General features: G+C 44.9%; 1 protein-coding gene across 1 annotated transcript in view; it reads right to left on the bottom strand.

Moving 5' to 3' along the window:
* Positions 1–20,650, bottom strand: part of LOC146859134 (uncharacterized) — a 2,052,335-nt gene that overhangs the window by 254,548 nt on the left and 1,777,137 nt on the right. Inside the window, exon 97 of the mRNA XM_085649806.1 lies at positions 154–355. Coding sequence (XP_085505932.1) covers positions 154–355 — 202 coding nt within the window. The remainder of the gene's footprint in view (positions 1–153; positions 356–20,650) is intronic.

Below are 20,650 nucleotides of genomic sequence, written 5' to 3'. Positions count from 1 at the left end.
TGTCATTTTATTACTGCATACACATTTCATTCACATTTTTTAGCTTACTATCCTGCAGGAGAAGGTATACAAAAAATAGAACATAAAAGACAGGGGGAGAGAAAAGATGTTTTACTGCATTCTATATTTTGTGACATTTACACTGCAGTGTACCTGTGAGCCAGCTCAGCAGTGAATGCGATGAAGGTCTACAATGAGGATGCAGCCACGCCTGTGGCAGATCTCCTTTCTGCAGGGCTTTCACTGTCATAGACAGATGTTCTGGAAGTGCAAAGGAACCAGCCACCAGGGCCTTTGATAAGTCTGCAACTTGCTGATTGATATAGTACAGTGATGCATTCATCCAGTGGCATTCCTATAAAGAGAATTGAACAAATTAACACATTAATTTAGGACACGAAAGCAAAACTGAATAAGAATTAATATAAATGTAAGAAAACCCATTCAGTACCAGAAATGGAAAATACTCTGGAGATAAAATGTATATTTAAAATAATATTTGCATCCATCAAGCAACATATGTTTTTCCTACACGTATAGTATGATCAGTGGCGGCTGGTGACATTTGAAAGTGGTGAGGCGAAACATTATTCCCGTACTGCACTATGATGAGCGAGCGTAGAATGACAGAAATTTCTGACTTTAACTTCTCATTCAAAAAGGAACGCTTACATTTGGAAATTGCTTCTGTTTGCATCTTTTTAAAACACATGCACTAAAATCTTCTGAGTACCCAATAGTACTTTGCATTAAAAGTTTAATCCCAGTATCAAGACTCAAGCCTAAAATAAAGAAACTCAGGCATGCGCAGAGTATGGGAAATGCTTTAGCTTCAATGATTCTGAGACAACACTTGGACTCACTGATGTTATGCACTTGGGCTTTGAGTGTTCATATGAGTGGTTTGTAGACGACCAAAGCTAAACATCCTCCTCCTTTGACATATGCATTAGAGGTAGAAGGCGCGTGACCCTAGCCATAGAACATGCAGGAAATGGAATACAAGGTATCATGGAAACATCACTTTATTTCCTGTTTCGCACATATCTTATTCATTTCTGGTCTATAGAGAGGCATCTCCACATTCATAACACCCATGCTGCCGGTAAAGTAATATGGATATTGCCTAAGTACATTTCTGACTTCTGCTTACATATACTGTCCATATATTTGTAACCACACAAAGGTAATCCTTGTGCTGTATACATGAGGCCTGATCAGCCCCCCGTTCCTTGTAGGAACGGGGCCCGACACTCCTAATGAGGGGCGCTCCCCCTTAAGTACCTAGATGAAGTCTTGGCTGTCCAATTGAAGTGCAGCGGTACTAAGGACCTGGGACATGAACAACAGTAGCTGCACGCACCGAATGCTGCCCAATAATAAGCAGGGCCAGACTGGCCATAGCGGGCACCGGGCGTTTCCCCGGTAGGCCACTAGGGTGGTGGCCGTGTTTGGGCCCCCGGGGGGGCGTTTTTGTTACCGGGCGTCGGAAATATCGGCCCCCTGTAACAAAATCGGCCAAAACCGGCCCTCGCAAACTGCTCAGCTGCACTCCCCTCACCCCAGGGGGGGGGCTGCTGAGCAGTATGCCAGGGCCGATTTCTGTTCCCAGTCCGGCCCTGATAATAAGCACTGCCTCAGAACATCAATAACAGACGAGCTGCCGACACAAAGCAAGCATGGAGAAAGACAGTCGTTGAGGCGCTATCAATGCACACAGGGCATGAGCAGCAGAAAAACAGAGAGGCCACACACGGCAGACGAAGGGAGAGTTACTTCACAATTACAGAGAGGCGCAGTGACTGCTGATGAGAGCCGTGGAGAGACACCAGAAGGAAGCTGCAGGGAGAGAGGCAGATTAAAAAGGCGGTGAAAGAGAAGGTGAAAAGTCTATGTACCTCATACAGGGATCTTCCTAAATTTGCAAGTTACAGGCTTTTTCTGGCCTCTCCTCACGAGAACATCTGCAAATTCCCTTTTTTCCCTTCACTTTTAATGAAAGTCTGACCTCACCTGAAAAAAAATGTAAAACTGATGCAGCAGCGTGCCTAAATGCATCTGAAAGGGCCGCGGCCTTCATTCAAAAAAGCCTGCATACTGGTAGCTTAAGGTCACTTCAGGTTTTGTAAACCGTACGAGAAAACCAGGAACGCGTGTGGCCCCAGATGTCAGCGGGAAGGCAGGCGGATTACAAGGGACCTGTAACTCTGCCTCTTTCTGCCTTTGCTGGTAGTTTTTTTTTCTTCTGTGTGTGAACAAGTGCTGCACAACAGATTGAGCCCGGTATAAATGCCTGGGACTGTGCAAGAACTCCTGGCTGGGACTCAGCTGTGCTTGCAATTAGCAATAGACATGAAATGATTCTTGTTGTGGTGGCTGATGGCAATGCGAAGTGACAAGTTTTGTGGGGAAGTTGCGGTGGAGATGTTCAGCAAGCTCTTATTTTTGCAAACAGTTTGTCCGGGGCTCTAGCGCAGTCGCGGCCGGCATGACGGGCGGGCGGGTGGGTGGAAATGGGGTTGACGCGGGGGATAGGGGTGAGGTGGGAGGGGTTTAATTAAAGAAAAATTTAAGAAAAATATTAAATAAAACTTACTGAGTCCGACTCCCGCTCCCGCCGTCCACCATTTTCCAATTTTGACCTGCAGCCCTCGTCATCATGGAAAGGCAGCCTCCCTCCCTCCCCTCCGCCAATCACAACACTGCAAAAGCAGCGTTGTGATGGGTGAGGCGCAGCGGAGCGCGCCCCACCTGGGCCATTTTTTCAATGTAGGCTGCTGCATGCAGCAGCCTACATAGAGAAAATGGGAGAGTGGGCGGTCCTGCTCGAGGGCAGGGGGAGTGGCTTGCCCCAGGGCCGACCAAACAGTCAGTACCCACAACAGTGAGCAAGCCACTCCCCCCCTGCCCTCAAGCAGGACCGGCCACCCCCAACCAGGCACTTCTGCTTTCTCGCCGTGCAAGAAGGCAGAAACATAAAATGGTAGTTATTACCATTTATGTTTCTGCCTTCTCGCACGGCAAGAAAGCAGTGGGGCGACGCCCCCACGCCCCAATGGGGGAGCTGCCACTGAGTATGATATAAGTCATACATTGCATACTTTATTGATCAATCATGCACATTAAAAAGGCATGAAATATACACGGCAGTGCACAGTGCAGGTACATAAGTGATATTTTATTAGAAAAAAATAGCTATAATGATCTTGTACACGGAATGCATTATGCACATTCTGTAGGGGAAACATCCTGAACAACGACTCCAGAACAACGAGTTCCGGAGTCACACAAGCCAAACAATGACTTGCCCGAACAACGACTCAGCCTTAACCATGCATGTGCATGGTTAAGGCTGAGACAGTCTAGTGTTCAGGCAGGGCGGAGTTCGGCTTGCGCATCAGAGGAACAAGTAAGAGGGGTTAATTTTCAGTGGGTGGGGGAGGTTTAAGGTTAGCTTATAGGGATAGGGGTTTAGTTTTTGGGGGGTATGGGTGTACGTATTTATTTTAAAGGTTCGGGGAATTCGTTTATAAGGGTATGAGAGCACCAACAGCAGTCACACCGATGACATCATGATGGCCACAAAGTGCACTGTGTTTTCCTTCGGAGTGTCTTGAGGAAGTTGCTACAACCCTTCCGCTTTAATAGAGGGTGCAATGATCCATGCAAGGGCTTGGCTTTGATTCATAACCAAGGAATTGTAAGAAGACTGAACGGGATTAGCAGGTGGTCATTTCTTCACGCCTCACACGTTAAGGACACAAAGGTGGCACTTCACTGTGCAGTATGTGTGATCTTATCAGTAAATATGGGTGTTCTATGCATGGGTGGCACTGACGTTCGATGACAAGCAGGTCTTTTATGTAAGGGGGATCACAGAGCCCGACCTCCCGATTGGCCTGACTAACCAGCACAGCTGACGCCACCAAATGTACCATTACCAGCTGCTGCATGACCGTGTGGCACATGCTTGCCCTGGTACTTCACTATATCTAGAGGCTATGTCTAGTACACCCTTGTGTGTGTCAATAGCTGACGTGGACAGTATTTGCATCATAGAGGAGCATTGCCTCATCCAAAGCATCGCGATGGGATGGCCTGCTGTCATGACAGTGCATACCATGGCACCTGTAACTGACGTAGGCAATGGTATCTCTTGCAGTCCACTGCCACAGCGGTCACATTCCTACACTTGAAAGGCACACAACTTGCATAAACTCACCGAGTTTCATTGTCCAGGAAGGTACAAGTGGAATTTTTGTTGAAGCACTATTGTTTTCTATATATGTGTTTCCTGCATTTGCTTTGGTTTTTCATGTCACCAGTGTAATCGTGTTTATTTTTAGAGTGGGGGGGGGGGGGAACTGGTTTAGTGTGTGTGGATGAACTTGTTTTTTAGGGTGGGAGGAATAGTTATTAAGGGATGGAGTTTCGGGGTACAAGTAGAAAAGCATTTTTATTAACACACATTCCTTTACCATGAAAAATCGTGGTAAAGGAATGTGTGGTAAAACAAATCGTGGTTTAGACGAGATTGTGGCTGCGGCCTCGTTGTTAGGGAAGTCGTGGTTGAGGAAGTCGTAGTTACAACATAAAGCCCATTCTGTAGTGAGTCATTTTTCTAGGATGAAAAGTTCAATATAAGTTAAAGTGGTACATGGAAATAAAACCCTTTTGGTTCTCCATTCAGAGGAAAACTGTGGTTTTAAAGGTTGGATCACATACACTGTTTCTATATTGTTTCATGGTGCCAGACACCACCACTTATGCCTCATGTATAATATTGGCAAAGTGCAATACCAACTGGATGCGAGATCCTTGCCAACAGAGTTTCAGTTTCCAGAATTTCACAACAAAGTAGGAATTAGACGATCCAAGGACCGCTGGTGATAAAAGTGAGAAGAGAGAAGATGGTATCCATCAGAACCAACATGCTGAAGGTAACTAAATATGCCCTCTGCATATCCTTTGGCCTTGAATGATCAAACGGGAGTACGTGCGGAATTTGAAAGAAGTGATCTCAGATAAAATGAAACTACACTCCCTGAAGATGTGCTGCACCACCAATCTTTCAAACAATGCTTCATTGTTGGCTTCTGAATCAAGGCAAAAGTATTTTTCAAAAGAATCATTGAGAAAGAAACCAAGACCAAGCAGCAATATTGCAGATCTTCCACAGAGTCACCCCTCTCAAGAAAGTAGTAGTAGCAACTCTGGCTGAGTAGTCAATTATAACCTCAAGTGCTGACCTTGTAGCTGCCTCGTAGAAATCCCTAACACAGTTAAGTATCTATAATGACATTTCCTTTTTCAAAGAGCCATACTTTTAGTAGCACCTCCATCAACTTCGAAAAGCTGCCTATACATCACGTGCGAATCAATCTCAGAAATGTGTTTACCCATAAACTACTCAGCATCTTGTTTCAGGATAAGTGCAGAGCAGAAAGAAAGTCAGCAATTGAGAACACTGGTTAAGATTGAATCCCATCATCCCCTGAGTAAGGAAAGATGACTTCACATTTGAAGTCACACTGTCTTTGGAAAAATTGCTAATTTCTCTTCCTCGTCTGATTATTTTGGGAGCAATGTCCATGTGTGTGCTTCTTGTGACATCTCTGTTGGGGATCTAGATCTTGCATAAACCGTGTGCTCAACCTGATATTAGATTGAGAAAAGAAATTAGATTCCTATTTCAACATGGCCACAGTATGGTTTGCCACTACCTGAGTTTTCTTTCAGGTGCATCTTTTGTTGCATAATGTAAGTCACATGACATAAGGTCATGATCCATACTGAGAAGCCAAAGGCAAGAGGGATGATGCACTGCCACAGATATGTGCCTTTTAGATGCTTTACATGTTTAGATGACTTGGGAAACATGATATCAAGAGAATCCCAATTCTCCAAAAAGAAACATCGAAAACGTTTAATATATGTTGGATATTACGTCTGTCAGAGATGTAGAAAAAAAGAGTTAATGTCATCATCATTTATTCCACCTTATATGGTGGTGAACACATAATTTCGAGTTGAAGCATGAGAAGCCAAAGTTAATGCCGGTCTACTCTATTTAATGTCAGAGAAGATGAATGGCCATTAAAATATTTCTGGATGCAATTTGGCAACTGGGAATTGGTTAACGTTGTCAGCAATTAAATACATTAGAAGACCACGTTTTTAGATAAAACATATCTCAAATCGAAGCTATTGAAAAGGAGTTTCATAAACACAGAGGTAGAGAAACTGACCGTCTTACAATACTATACAGAATGAATATAGCTTTCAGAATGAATGAACATTTAGAAGTTGGGCAATACCCAAAGTGATGAACGGTTTGTTCATATTAAAGAAAAGCAAATCGAGGAGCATGGAAACAGATACGCTATATATCAACCTCTTGACACAATCACAGATAGAGTTTGAGTGGGGCTCAAAGTTTCTTTTGACTACTGTGATGTTGTCAGCAATTGATTAAGATGGTGAGATTACCCAAGGGGAATCTGCATCTACCTCCAGAAATCTTGGAGTTAATGTAGTTCCATAAACAAGTGAAACCGCAAAGATTATGTAAAGGAAGATGGATCTGATTGTGAAAAACAGAGAGAGAGAGAGAGAGAGAGAGAGACAGAGACAGAGACAGAGAGAGAGAGAGAGAGAGAGATCCTCTTCAGATATGTGTGCTACTTCAGAAAATGCAAAATCGTCTCCTTTTTTTAAATATTGAGGTGCCGATTCCGATCCTGTAAAACCCGGGTACGAACCGTCGGACGGAGCGTTTTCTCCGTCCGACTCGTACCCGGGAAAAACACCTTACAAACCCGCAAGTACGATTCGTACGGAAACACCATTTCCGTACGAATCGTAAAAAACACCGACCGGCTAAAAGATAACCACAAATCGGATCCGGGAAACCGCGTACGCGACATTCGCACGGAGTCAGGCAGCGTTTTACAGATCAGCAAGTACGATTCGTACCCACAGCACTTCGCACGGCAAAATTTTTACGGGACCCAAAAAGTGCCGGAAAAGCTAAGTACTCCGCGATGCACGACGAAAAGGGGGCCCGGTACGCACCGTACCCCCATCCCTACACGTCCGCACCATACCCCCAGCCCCATCGTACGTCTGGAGCGTACCCCCACCCCGTAGGTACGGTGCGGACCCCCAGCGCATAGGTACGGAGCGTACCCCCACCCCCGTAGGTACGGTGCGGACCCCTAGCGCGTGGGTACGGAGCGTACCCCCACCCCCATAGGTACGGTGCGGACCCCCACCCCCATAGGTACGGTGCGGACCCCCACCCCCGTAGGTACGGTGCGGACCCCCAGCGCAGAAACTGTGAAAGATGGATTTAAACTAATCATTCTGATGGATGGCCACATCCTGACCGCTGCTGTCAGGCCCATATTAATGAGCTGTTTGGTGATGGAACTCAGTACAGAATAGGGTGCCAGTGGGACGCCACCGGCGCCTCTGCGCACACAGCAGTTTCACATAGGTGCTGGGGTCAAGGCCCGAATATACCCGTGTCCCCTCCGCGGCCGCCAAGATAGGCCTTTCCTCTATACATTCCTCCACATGCGCGGAAGAAGGGTCCTTCACAGCGAAAGGGGAGGAAGGATGAAGTCTTGTCCTGAGTATATCACTCACTGATCAGCTGAATTTTCCTATTTTTTTTTGTGGTAATTTGCGCACAATGGAGATAGCCAAAAACGTGTCATTTCATTTCCCTCCTCTGCTCCTTACCCAGGTAATAAAAGAATGGGTAAAAAGCCTCGCCTCACCAGTCCCTCACAACACAAATCGAGGCCATGCTTGCAGTCCATGTGTGGCCTTTTATATGTTAAAACGGCCCTGGAAAAAGATGTGTTTGTTATAAAGTTGGGAAAATAGGCTTCTTCGTCTGTTTGTGTGTTCAGGCGTCTTTGGTCAGTCGAACCAAATCTGTGGGAGAATCCATGGTAGTTCTTTTGAGGGCGGTATTACAGTGATGGCTAGTCCTCCCCCCATGTGTCTGACTCCTCAGCTCGGTTTGTTTGTGTGGGGAGCTCGTGCGCCCGTACAATTCCAGGAAGCGTCGCGCGCCCACACGGCTTGTGTATTGTTTATCACCATGAGGGTCTGCGTATGCTGGGGCTTGTATGACAATGCTTGCAATGAGAAAAGTAAAACTACAGGCCCAGTATGGTTAAAAGTTTACCGTAAAACATAAATAACGCGTGTTTCCTGCTGTGGCCTAAATCTTTTGGGGATGGGTTATTTTCCAGAGCATTTTTAGCGCGGTGTTTAGTGTTTACAGTGAGCACTATAATTTGCGGACACGCCTCACTTGGCCTGTGTCCTCACGTGTGATGCGAGAGAAAAACATTTAAACAAAGGAAAGGTTATTCGTAGTTGACGTACGATTGGTTGGTGCTCAAGTTGAATTAAGTTGAGGCTACTGTCCCTGTGCGAAAGTGGACTTTGAAGTATAAACTACGTCAAAAATCAAATTACGCTACTTCGCTAAAATACTTATTAGAGCCATGAGTCTGATGACAGCGGCACATAACGAGATGCCTATGTCATTGAACAAGCACAGGTGGCACGCGCTAAGCCGTGAGTCATTACATAAACATGCGTCAGATTTAAATGAAAGCCGCTGCAGGGGGTTGAGGTAGGCGTGGGAGGCAAATTCCGTTCCGGCGCGGACCGCTGAAGTTTCGACATTTTCGCGTTCTGCGCGGAACGCGAAAATGCCGAAATTTCGCAATATCCACGAGCGGAACGGAATTTGCCTCCCACCCCTATCTTGCAAGCCATATACTTTTATTGCCTTTGCCTGGTGAAGATTTTGTTGTTTGCACAAAGCCAGATAGCTTATCTGTGACATCCTGCTGGAACAGATTTGCTACTGCGGAAATGCTCCAAGCTCAGCAGCTACACACCATTGCCGGATTGACTTGGCACATTTGTCTTGGTCCTCTGGAGGTCTTTGGAGACAAGGAGGTTTCTAAGTCCTCGGTTTCCCAGGACGTTAATACACTGACACAGCCAAATGTCCCAGGACCTCAGGAGCAGCACTTGGGGGTAAAGACACACTCCAGCAGAAGCAACCAGCAGGGCCCAGGGCAGGTCTCTTCTGGAAAAGGGCTTCAAGCAGCTTGCTGTGTCCCTGTAACATAACAGGAGGTCAATCAACTAAACCTTGGAGTCCATTTATTTGTCCTGGGTACAAGTGGGAGCAGGTTCAGCATTTCAGGTACACTCACAGGTCTCAAAAAGAGGTGCATTCCTTCTTATGTCTTCCAAAGGTCCAGTAGTGTTCTGAAGAAGGAACACAAGGGTGCCACATTTTTGCCTGGCACTAGCATGTGAGTGGGGGAGGCTCCTTGACCCTCCCCTACCAGTAGGGAAAAAGTTACTAAGGGCAATTGACTTTTACAGCAGATCCTGTATTATTTATGGTAAGCTATCCCAACTACACCACTCTGACGAAATTCAAGATTGCAGAACCCTTCTTCCCCTGTTTAGAGCCTGTGTACCTACCAAGAGGTGTGGTCATGATAATGAGCGTTTTCCTCCTTGGAACACTCTAAACCAGTTCTATTGGCAGCTACCCTCCCATTGGTATTAGTGCCTGCCTGAGTTAGTGGACAAAAAAAGGGGATAGCCTAGATGTTGGCTACATCTGCTTGTGACACAGTAGGCCTAATTGAAGTTAATCAAGTTCCTGGTCCTGGTCCACAGGTCACCATGTCAAAGAGACATCAACATCTCCTCACACGTAAAGCCTTTGTCTCAGCTCTGGGAGCAAGTTAAGACCTCAACATGGGGGCAGATCAGCTCCTGTGTGAAAGCTGGGGATCATGCAAATGGTCCTCTAGAGGCTTTAGGTAGGGAAAAGGTAGCTTTCTAAAAGTACTTTTTCCCTAAGAGTTATCCAAATTTTAAGATTTTACCAGTAAATTTGATTTTGAATAACTAATAAAATAAGCCTTGGAATTATATTTCTAGCTGTTTCCTAACTGAAATTAGCATCATTAAATTTCATAATGAAATCCAGTGCTTTCCTATGGAACAGCCAGCCAAGCTACGGAGCAAATAGCTGTTGGGGCTTTTTCACTGTACGGACATATGTAACATTACATTTCTACTGTTGTACTTTTAAATGCCATGCACCCTGCCTTGCGGCTTATAGGCCCTATATAGGTGTGACTTATTAATATTTATAAGAAAGTTTTAGGCTTGTCAAAAGGCTTTATTAGGACTGATCAATTTTGCAGTTTTAAAACTGCGCAGCCAGGCTACAATGGTAGGCCTGCTGTAATGGTTGCCCTGTCACTGTAGTGGATGGCACATTGGTTACTGCACTAGTGACATTTAACTTATAGGTTCTAAGTTTACTTTGTACCATAAACTAGGGACTTATAGGAAGGTAAAACTTTCCAAGTAGGAATATAGCCAATTTCAACATGTTTTAGTGGTCAGGACACATGCAAGGGGGACTGGTTAGCAGTGTCCCAGTGCACAGAGTCAAAAAAACAAGTGACTTACTCAAAAGAAGTAGGGGGGATCTTACAAAAAGAGGCATTTTCATACGATAAGTGCAAGACAGACTATCTGCTTTACGATGTCCACTTCCTAGCCTACATTTGATGCTAAAGTAGAATCTTGAAAAGAACAGAACCATATGGCATGTCAACAATTCATATAGTTCATTGATTTCAAATACCCCTGTTTTTATGATCTATCCATGCAGTATTGGGAAATTGGGCTCATTTTAAATAATGCATGACCTGACTCAAAGCTTCAATTACTGCTAAGAGCTCTGTTTCATAAAACATATAATTCCTTACTGTGTATTTAGGGTTCAGGAATAATAGGCAACAGGGTGTAGTGGATATTCTTTGTGATATGATGGTTCTGATGGCATAAAAAGTGTCAGTTTCCATAAAAAGTGAGAGAATATGATCTGTTGTGAATGTGTGTTTTAAGGTTTTAAATGCTAAAGCTTGTTCCACTCCCCACTGAAATTTAGCTCTGTTCTTTCTTAGGATTGTACATCAAAGCACTAGTCCAGAAACAACAGGAATGATGGTGGATACAAATGAGAAAATCTCAGAAATGTTTGTACTTAGAAGGAAGAGACCATTCTCTTACTAACTAGACCTTGATTTTATCCATGTTTGCCCGGAGGGGGATATGAATTCTTTAGTTTAGCCTATGAGGAATGCTTCCTCAATCTTTTTAATACTTCTTTCACATGATCTCACAGTCACACAATGTGAAAAAGTCAAAATATCATCCAACTAATTAGCTTCATGTGAATGTAGTATATCTCGATACTGTAATTGGCAAATTGGTGAAATGAGGCTGGGGCATTCATACGCCAAACGATACTACCAAATATTCAAAATGGCCCATGTATAGTCTTGAATGCCTTTTCCACTCACCCCCCTCTGAAATATGGACTAGTTTGTAAGACCCACAGAAATCCAGTGTCGGATACTGGCTCTTTATACGCTATACTAAAGAGAGGCATACCATGCAAAGAGTCCATGTATTCCCTTACCAGTGGACAAGGGCTTGCTCTAGCAATCCCAAATATACTCTATTAGGGGGTGATGTGGTTGAGCAACCTAAGGCTTATCAGAGAGGAGTGTTAGACCTCTGCAAATACACATAATAGTCAATAAATGATGCGCACGACTCAATGAAGAGATCCACACCAATGTATAAAAATAACACGTATCTACATATCTGTTTAGGCACCAGAATCAATATGAACAGTACGTAAGTTTTTCAAGAGGAATACATTTGCATTTAAAAAGTCGACAGTGCATTTTTTAGAAGCTGCAAAGTTATCCTATGGGAGGGAAGACAAGTAAGGCATTCAGGTACAATACAGCGACTCACAAGACCTATCTCCTAGAAAAGGTCATTGTCCAAGTAGCACCCACTAGTTACCTCGAGCAGCACTGGAATGGCCTAGTGCAGAGGTGATTTTCGGTGTCAGGTGCCCAATGTTATCCGGTGGAGGTAAAACATGTTCTGCATTCGGACACCTGAAAGTGGCTTACAGGACCAATCATGCGGGATTTAAGGCGAGTATGGGACATAGTCCAGCACGTCACCTTGGGCTGCCCTGGGGAGGCCAGGTGCAGACGTGCTTTGCAGTGTCAGGTGCTGTAGGAAGCTGGCTCTCTATATAGTGCACTGTGCAGAGTCCAGTGAGACCCAGATTGGTATACAGAGGCAAAAGTAGAGAATACTAACACTCTATTTGTGGTAGTGTGGGAGAGTAGTTATGCTTATCAGAGGGTAGTGCTAAGCATTTGTTATACTCACAGAGGCAATAAATGATACACACACTCAACAATAAATCCGAAACCAATTTACAAAAATAACAACGAATTTTAAATAAATTTTCCAGACCAAGAATTTCGTTCTACAGTAAGTACTATTAAAGATACAAATGTTTCAAGTTCCCAAAATAAATCACTTTTGTGTGCAATTACGCATCATTTAAGTCAATGGGAGAAAATAGAAAAATGAATATAAAATCATACAGTTGGATTTCAAGATTCTCCTTCAGGATTTGGGTAAGTAAGGAAGGCCAGGTACAATGTTCCACCAGCAGGTTCTCTGGAGCATCCCGGAGCAGGGTGCTGAAGTCATTGGTAGCTGGTGCGCTACAAATAAGGGGCCACCCTAAAACAAACTCTGCAAGGGGACTTAAAGGTAAGTGTAAGGGGTGTTACTTGAGGGAGTAGGTTGCAAGGGCCTCAGGACCACAGGAACATAGCTGGTTTGGCAGTACCCAGGCTGGCGGGCTGGGTGCCGAGCAGACAGGTCAGGTGGGCGGCGTGTGTCAAGATGTCTTCACGGTCAGGGGCAGGCAGTTGCAGGGATGATTCCAGCTGGCCACTCACAAAGTGGGTCCCAGGGGTCTCAACGTCCCTAAATGGATGCTTGCTTCCTGGGCAGTTGGAGACCAGAATGTACTCTTCGTCTCGGTGTAGGTTGCAGGGGGTCTAGTGCCCCTGGTATTGGTGTGGTACGGCTCAGGTAGGTCCTGATGTCCCCAAACTTGATGGGGAGACAGATATGACCCTTCGTAGCTGATGTACCTCTTTTTGCTTGGATGCTGCATCGGAGTCACCTAGTCACCGGGGAGCAGCAAGTCGGTAAACCGGGTCCAGTGCCTGCAAACTGCAGAGGAGTGGTTTCTCTATCCCAAGGGAGTTTTCTGGCAATTAGTGAATGGCTGAGAGTGCTATGAGGGTCTTAGAGTCCTCACAACAGCAGGACGAGACAGCACACCATAATTGTCAAGTCCTGGAAGCAGCAGGCAGGGTTTCGAGCCAAAATTCTGCAACAAGTCTTCTGTTCTCGGATCAGCAGCTCTTCTTTGTCCTTACCTTCTTTGTGTCTGCCAAATCTAAAGTTCAGGGTCCAGGGATGCCACCTAAATCCTAAATTTTGGGGCAACAAAAGGGGTGACAGGTAGTAGCTTTAGGATGCAGGCTCTCTATACAGTGCAATAAAATGAAGTACACTGTGCAGAGAGTCCAGTGAGACTCAGTTTGGTATACACAGGCAAAAGCAGATAACACTAACGCTCTATTTGTGGTAGCGTGGGCGAGCAGTTTTGCTAATCAGAAAGTAGTACTAAGCATTTGCTGTACCCACAGAGGCAATAAATGAGACATACACTCAAGAATAATTCTGAAAACAATTTAGAAAAATAACACCAATTTATCTTCATTTTTCAGACCAAGAACTTTATTCTACAGTTAGTACTTTTTAAGTTATGTTTTTTTGATTACAAAAAATGAATTACTTATGTGCGCAATTACGCACCATTGAAGTCAAAGGGATGAAAGAGAAAAATGCATATAAAATCGCACAGTTGGATTTTAAGGTTCACCTTTGAAATTTAAATAGGTAGCAAGGCCAGGGCCAATGTTCCACCAACGGATTCTCAGAAGCATCCCGGATTCAGCCGGTAGCAGGGTGCTGAGGTCATTGGTAGGTGTTGCACTACAATGATGGGGACCACTTGAAAACACACTGAACAAAGGGACTTAATGGTAAGTCCGAGCTAATCCACTCGAGGGAGCAGGTCGCAAGGGCCTTAGGACCATGGGAACACAGCTGTATCATCATTACTAAGGCCGGTCGGGCCTGGTACAGATCAGATAGGTCAACCAGGCACAATGTCCTCATGGTAAGGAGCGGACAGCATGGAAAGGCGATTTTGGGGCAGCTGGGCCACTTACAAAGTGGGTCTCAGGGGTCTTGAAGTCCCTCGATGGGTGCTTGGCTTCCTGGTGTTGGAGTCTGGCATGGATTCTTCGTCTCGCTGTATGTTGTAGGGGGTTCGGTACACCAGGTATTGGTGCATACAGCTCCAGTAGATCCTGGTGTCTCCAAGCTTGGTGGGAGACAGGTCTGGTCCTCCGAAGCTGATGTACCCCTTTTAGTTTGAGTGCTGTGTCGGAGTCGTCAGGGAGCAGCAAGGCGACAAACCGGACTTCGCAGGTTTGGTGCCTGAAGACTGTAGGGGAGTGGTACCTCTACTCCAAGGGAGTTTTTTGGTGATTTGTAGAAGGCTGGAGGAGCTCTGGTGTTCTTGGAGGCCTCACAGTAGCAGGATGAGACAGCTCTTCTTTGTCCTTTTCGTCTCTGTGTCAGTAGAATCTAAGTTCAGAGTCCAGGGATGCCACCTAAATACATAATTTAGAGGTGTTATAGGGAGTGACAGGTAGTAGCCAACGGGCTACCTACCTTTAGGATGTTTACACCCTCTAAGTGACCACTTCCTGTTTTTTTCAAACCATCTGAAGAGGATTTGAAGAGTGGGGTCCACATCGCCTGCCACAACTTAGGGGCGGTGATGGCTAAATGTGGGCACACCTCCTCATTCATCTAATTTTCACACCTTTCCTTCCACCAAAGGTGGAACAGGACTGGGGGGTTGGCATCCCCCACTATCTGGAGGTGCCTGGCTTTCAAAAGCAGTAATGCCTTTGAAGCTTCCCAACCGGGCAGGCAATTCCAGCCTGGGGGAGGTGTGAAGCACCTCCGCCAAGAGTAGGGTTTGTTCCTGGCCTCTGACAGCACTGGCCCTCACCCCATGAGGTCAGAAACCTGTCTGGTGGTGGCAGGCTGCCTTAGACTAGTCAGTGACCACACCAGTGCTAGGTTGGTTTTCAGGGGACCCTCTAAAGGGCTTCCTGTGTGCATTCATTAACAAATACAACTTTGGCATCTCAATGTATGTATATGGTTCCCGGTGCACTTACAATATCCATGAATGGACTTGATATATTGTAGGGTTATATCTGCAGATGTTGCGAAGTTCACACATGGGATTTAGTGTACCCTGCCTTAGGGCTTTAAGGCGTGTGGTAGGGGTGATTTACCTCTACCTCATGAAGTGTATGGGGGCATGGCATAGAGGGTTGTGTGCAATGTTGACTTTTTAGTTTTCTCTGCATCAAGACACGCAGCCTACAATGGCAGTTTGGATGGTTTTGATGAGGAGTCGCTGGGGTGGCACAATTTGTGCTGCAGCCCCAGGGGACCCTCTTCAGTCCCAATGCCTGGGGTACCATTTACTAAGGACTTATAAGGGTGGCTGAGGTTTTGCCAATCATGGTACAGTTTTGGTAAAGAGATCTGACACTGGGAACCTGGTTGGCAGGGACCCAGTGCACTTTCAACTCAAAATCATATTATACACTAGACAATAAGCGTGGGCTAACCATATCAAAGGAGGCACTTTGCCACATGACTTCCCTCCAAATAAAAGAGGATGAGACTAACCTTTCCCTAGAGAGTCTTTATCTTCTAAGTGGAAGAACCTGGAAAGGACATCTACAATGGCATGGTCTGTCCCAGGTCTGTGTTCCACTGTAAAGTCCATCACCTTTAGAGATATGGACCACCTTAACAAATTGGGATTTTCACCTTTCATTTGCATTAGCCATCTGAGAGGTCTGTGGTCAGTTTGGACAAGGAAGTGAGAACCATACAGGTATGGTCTCAGCTTCTTAAGTGACCAAACCACAGTAAAGGCATCCCTCTCCACACTGCTCTCTGGGGAGAAGCCTTCTGCTACTGAAAGCAACAGGTTGGTCATGGCCATCATCATTGGTCTGGGATAGGACTGCTCCTATCTCATGTTATGAACTAATTGGTATATTTGGAGCTTTTAGAATGGATGCTGAGCACATTGCTTTCTTCAGTTTGTCAAAAGCTTTTTGACAGATAACTGTCCAGTTAACCTTTTTAGTCATCTTTTTGGAGGTCAATTCTGTGAGGTAGACACACACAATGGACCCATATCCCTTCACAAACCTCCTGTGGTACTTAGTCAAGCCAAGGAATGCCCTAACTTGAGTCTGGGTGGTTGGAGCTACCCAGTCCAGAACAGTCTGGATCTTGATTTGTAGGGGTTGAACTTGGCCTCGATGTACAAGGTGGCCCACATATACAACTGTGCCCTGCCCTATTTGGCACTGGCTTGCCTTGATAGTGAGGCCTGCACTCTACAGAGCCTTCAGGACCTCCCAAAGGGTGATCAGGCGATCCTGCCAGGTGGAGCTAAAGACAGCAATGTCATGAAGATATGCTGCATTAAAGAACTCCAGCCCAATAAGGACTTTGTTCACCAGCCTTTGGAGGGTGGCAGAGGCATTCTTTAGTCCAAAGGCATCATGGTAAAGTGATAGTGTCACAATCCCACTCACCTGAACACCAGAACCGCGGAAACAGAGAAAGTCCCCCCTCTCTCCTCCATATCAACCCTCCTCACTAACCAAGCAGGATGGGCGTTTAATCCCAAGGGGAAAGGGACATGTATAAACTCAACAGGCCCGGGAAGAAGAGGATACCACCCGAAGGGAACAGATTCAGCCTGTTGCGGATGGAGGAGGATGGGAGACGAAGGGTCACAATCAGAAAAATACAAACAAACAAATGAGGAGTAGAACCCAAGTAGGCAATAAGACAGTGGGTAGAATAAACCTGGTAGGGAGAGGAGTTATACTAAGTATTCAGGAGTCATAACTACCATTCTTTCATTAGAGACTTTTCAAGGATAGCATTGAGAATAGGATTTTTTTTAAAAGGACAGTGCACTGAACCCAATTTATAAAGAACAAGAAGGAAGTACCTCTGGTATGCATGAGAGCTCTTTTTTGCCAGGAGAGGGGTATCCACAGATGGCCAGAAGTCTTTAAAAAATAGCAAAAAATACTACAGGTTCTCTATAGCCTGTAATAGTAGAACAAAGCTGAAATGACTGTGTGATGAAAGCAAGCCTTTATAAGTAAAGAAGAAACTGCTCCTGGGGTTCTGAGATGCGTGTTGTAGTGTCTGAAGCAAGGGCTGTACACCGGGATGAAGGGAGAACACCAGAAAAAGCTTCTGCACACCAGGAAGAGATAAAAACAAATGAAACCGGTCCCGCGGTTTGGGGTGACGCGTTTCAGTGTCACAGCAGGGGCCGCACCCTGTGAAGAAATAAGGACAGAAGAAACCGCTCCCGCGGTTTTGTGAATACTCGTTGCAGTGTTGTGACAAGGGCCGCGTGCTGTGAAGAAATAAAGATAGAAGAAACCGCTCCCACGGTTTGTGAATGCGCGCTGCGGTGATCACGGCAGCCTTCGTGCACTTCAAAGAAAAGGAAACCAAAACCTAGAAAAACTGCTCCTGCAGTTCCGGGCGTGGGGGGGCTCTACAGCAGCTTCCGTGCACTTCGAAGGAATCTAGGAAACTGCACCTGCAGTTTAGGGCGTGGCTGAGCAAACGGCAGCGGTCGTGCTCCGAGATGATCGAGCAGAAGGAAAAACAGCATAGACCCAGCAAAGAGTCCTGGAATGAAAAACCATAAAGCCAAGCAACTAGTTGTTCCTTCAGGTGTGTTAGATATCAGCACACCCCTCGTCACATGGTAATTCTAAGACCAATGAGGAAGGTAAACAGAATTTAAAGGGGCAGAATCAAGGAAGGGGTCCCCATTTACACATGTAAGGAGTGTGACATGACCTTGGGTGGTAACAGATAGTGCTCTTCTGGGGTTGATAATTCTGATTTGTCTTTGGCTCCAGGGGTCAGACCTGTTTGCCAGTACTCTGATGTGAGATCAAAAGTACTGAGATATTTAGCTGACCCTAACCTATCAATCAGCCCTAGGAACTGGATGTGCATCAGTTGTTATCACAGCATGGAGACCCCCTATAGTCCACACAAAACCTCATTTCTTTCTTGTATACCTGGGAGAGAGCTTTGGGAACTGAAAGGACTGGGCTGGCCCAGGGACTCTGGGGGTTCAATGACACACACTTCAGCACCTTGCTTACTTCAGCCTTGATGCTCTCTTTGACATTATCAGACTGCCTGTAGATTGTATTTTTGACAGCAAGGCTGTCACCAGTGTCCACATCATGTGTACACCAGTTTGTCTGACCTGGGGTCAAGTAAAACATCTGAGCCAACTGATTTAGGACTTGCCTGCAATCACTCTGCTGTTGGGCAGTGAGGGTGTCTAACAAGACCACAATATCAACTGACCCATCTTTACGGTTGTTTGAGAGGTGGTCAGGGAGAGGTTCACTCTCTGCTTTGTGATCTCCATCTGTGACCAAGAGCATGTTCATTTCAGCCCTGTCATTATTGGGTTAAGGTTTATGTGTATGACCCCCTTCAGTCCCAATGTCCTAGGTTCCAGGGTACCATTTACTAGGGACTTACAGGGTTAGCTGAAGTTGTGCCAATTGTGGTACAGTTTTAGGAAAGAGATCTGGCACTGGGAACCTGGTTAGCAAGGACCCAGTGCACTTTAATATTCGAAATCACATCATGCACCAAGCAAAAAGTGGGGGCTAACCATGTTAAAAGAGGCTCTTTCCTACAAGGACAGAGTGGATGGATTGATGGCAGAGTGCATGAATGGATGGATAAATGGATGGATGGAATGGGGAAGACTGAATGATGGATGAAAGAATGATGGATGACAGTATCTAATGGGGAAATAGTGGGGAAATAGTGGATGGAAGGGTGAACGAACAACTGGATAGATGCATAGATGGAAGAGACAAGGAAGCTGTTCTAGGGAGTGTTTGGCTCACTTACTTTGCTTTCTAGGTGGCATCAGCGTTTTAGTTCCATTGAGGGCTATTTTAATTTTCTGGCTACTTTCTTGTGAACCCCATAAAATGTGCACAGTGAGCATAAAATGTGCACAGTGAGCAAAAACAAATGTACAAACAAGGCCACACAATGATCGAACAACAGAAAGGAAGAAACTGGACTGCTAATTGAGGGAGATGGAACAAGGGATGGAAGAAGATAAACTAGGTAATTTTTGGGTAAAACAAAGAACCAGAGGTTATGAACACTGGTATCAAAATTTGTGTGTAAGGATTTTTGCCAGACCTTTGATTCTAGTGTGTGAGTTTATAAGAAATATTTCAAAAAGAAGTCTTGCTTCAAACCATTTTAAGTAAGCTCTACCCACAGGAACCAAAGCATAGTGATATGAATAGAATATCAATTTCCTATGATGTGTCCTCTTGCGGGCCGTGCATTTCTGACTTTTGCAGCTCAGTTTTAAAAGATCCTAATTATAGTCACTGAAGGAAAAATTGGTCTTTTTTAACAGCATAAAATGTAGGAACCCCAAGTCTGATCACTGTTTCAATAGATTTCACTTTCCCAAATATCAGTGTTACACTTTACCCCTGTACTACGCTCTAGATTTTTTATTCTATTAATGTCATTATCAATTATGTGTAATGGCCAAAAGATAAACAATACTCAAACTCTATATGTTATCTATAGCTTACTCTGTCACAGAGAAAACACAAAAGGGGTCGATTCACGAAACATTTATGAGTCAGTGGCGTAGTTAGAGCTTTTGCTGCCCAGGGCAGTCCCTGAGTTTGCCACCCCTCTAATGGTACTATCAGTACTCTGTGTGACTCCCTAATGGTACTACCAGTACTCTGTGTGACTCTCTAATGACTCCTGGTACTAGCCGTAATGTACGATTTTGAGAACCATTCCAATGGTATTAAGTACTCCAGCATATTCTGAATCTACATCATTTCTGCTGAGTGTTTGTATTTGGCGCTACATTTTCGGGGGAACATGTGGACAGTAGAATATTTACCTCTGCAGATGAATGGTGCGGATGCAGTGTTTTAACCCGGAATATTGGGTAAATGAAATTCATAAACAAACTGAATCTGAAGACTGTGGTTATAATCATTTAGCAAAAATAAGTGCAAAATGCACTTTCTGCAATTTCTTGAAAAGAGTCTTAGATATATCACATTAAAAAGCTCTTTGACAGGGCAGGCTCATTATTCTACTCTTTCAGTCTATAGAGTTTACCAAAAGCCACTCTTTTAAATTGAAACAATATTTAGGGGTAAGAGCCTTTGAGCACCCACTTTAGTAGGTTTTATAAGTCAGAGGATGATAAGAGATAACACTAAAGTCACTGTTCTGCATCAACATGAATTCATTATAGTAAATTCACCGAAAAAAACACATAGGTTAAAATGACATTATTGTTAGGTCTTGTAGTAATATATAAACTATTGTTTTAGTTTGCCGCCCCTCTCAATACACACCCAAAAATACTACAAAAAGT

The sequence above is a fragment of the Triturus cristatus genome, chromosome 3_2 (assembly GCF_964204655.1).
Source record: "Triturus cristatus chromosome 3_2, aTriCri1.1, whole genome shotgun sequence".
Taxonomy (NCBI): domain Eukaryota; kingdom Metazoa; phylum Chordata; class Amphibia; order Caudata; family Salamandridae; genus Triturus; species Triturus cristatus.
The sequence above is the reverse complement of the archived record's forward strand: the minus strand, read 5'-3'. Positions and strand labels throughout refer to the sequence as shown.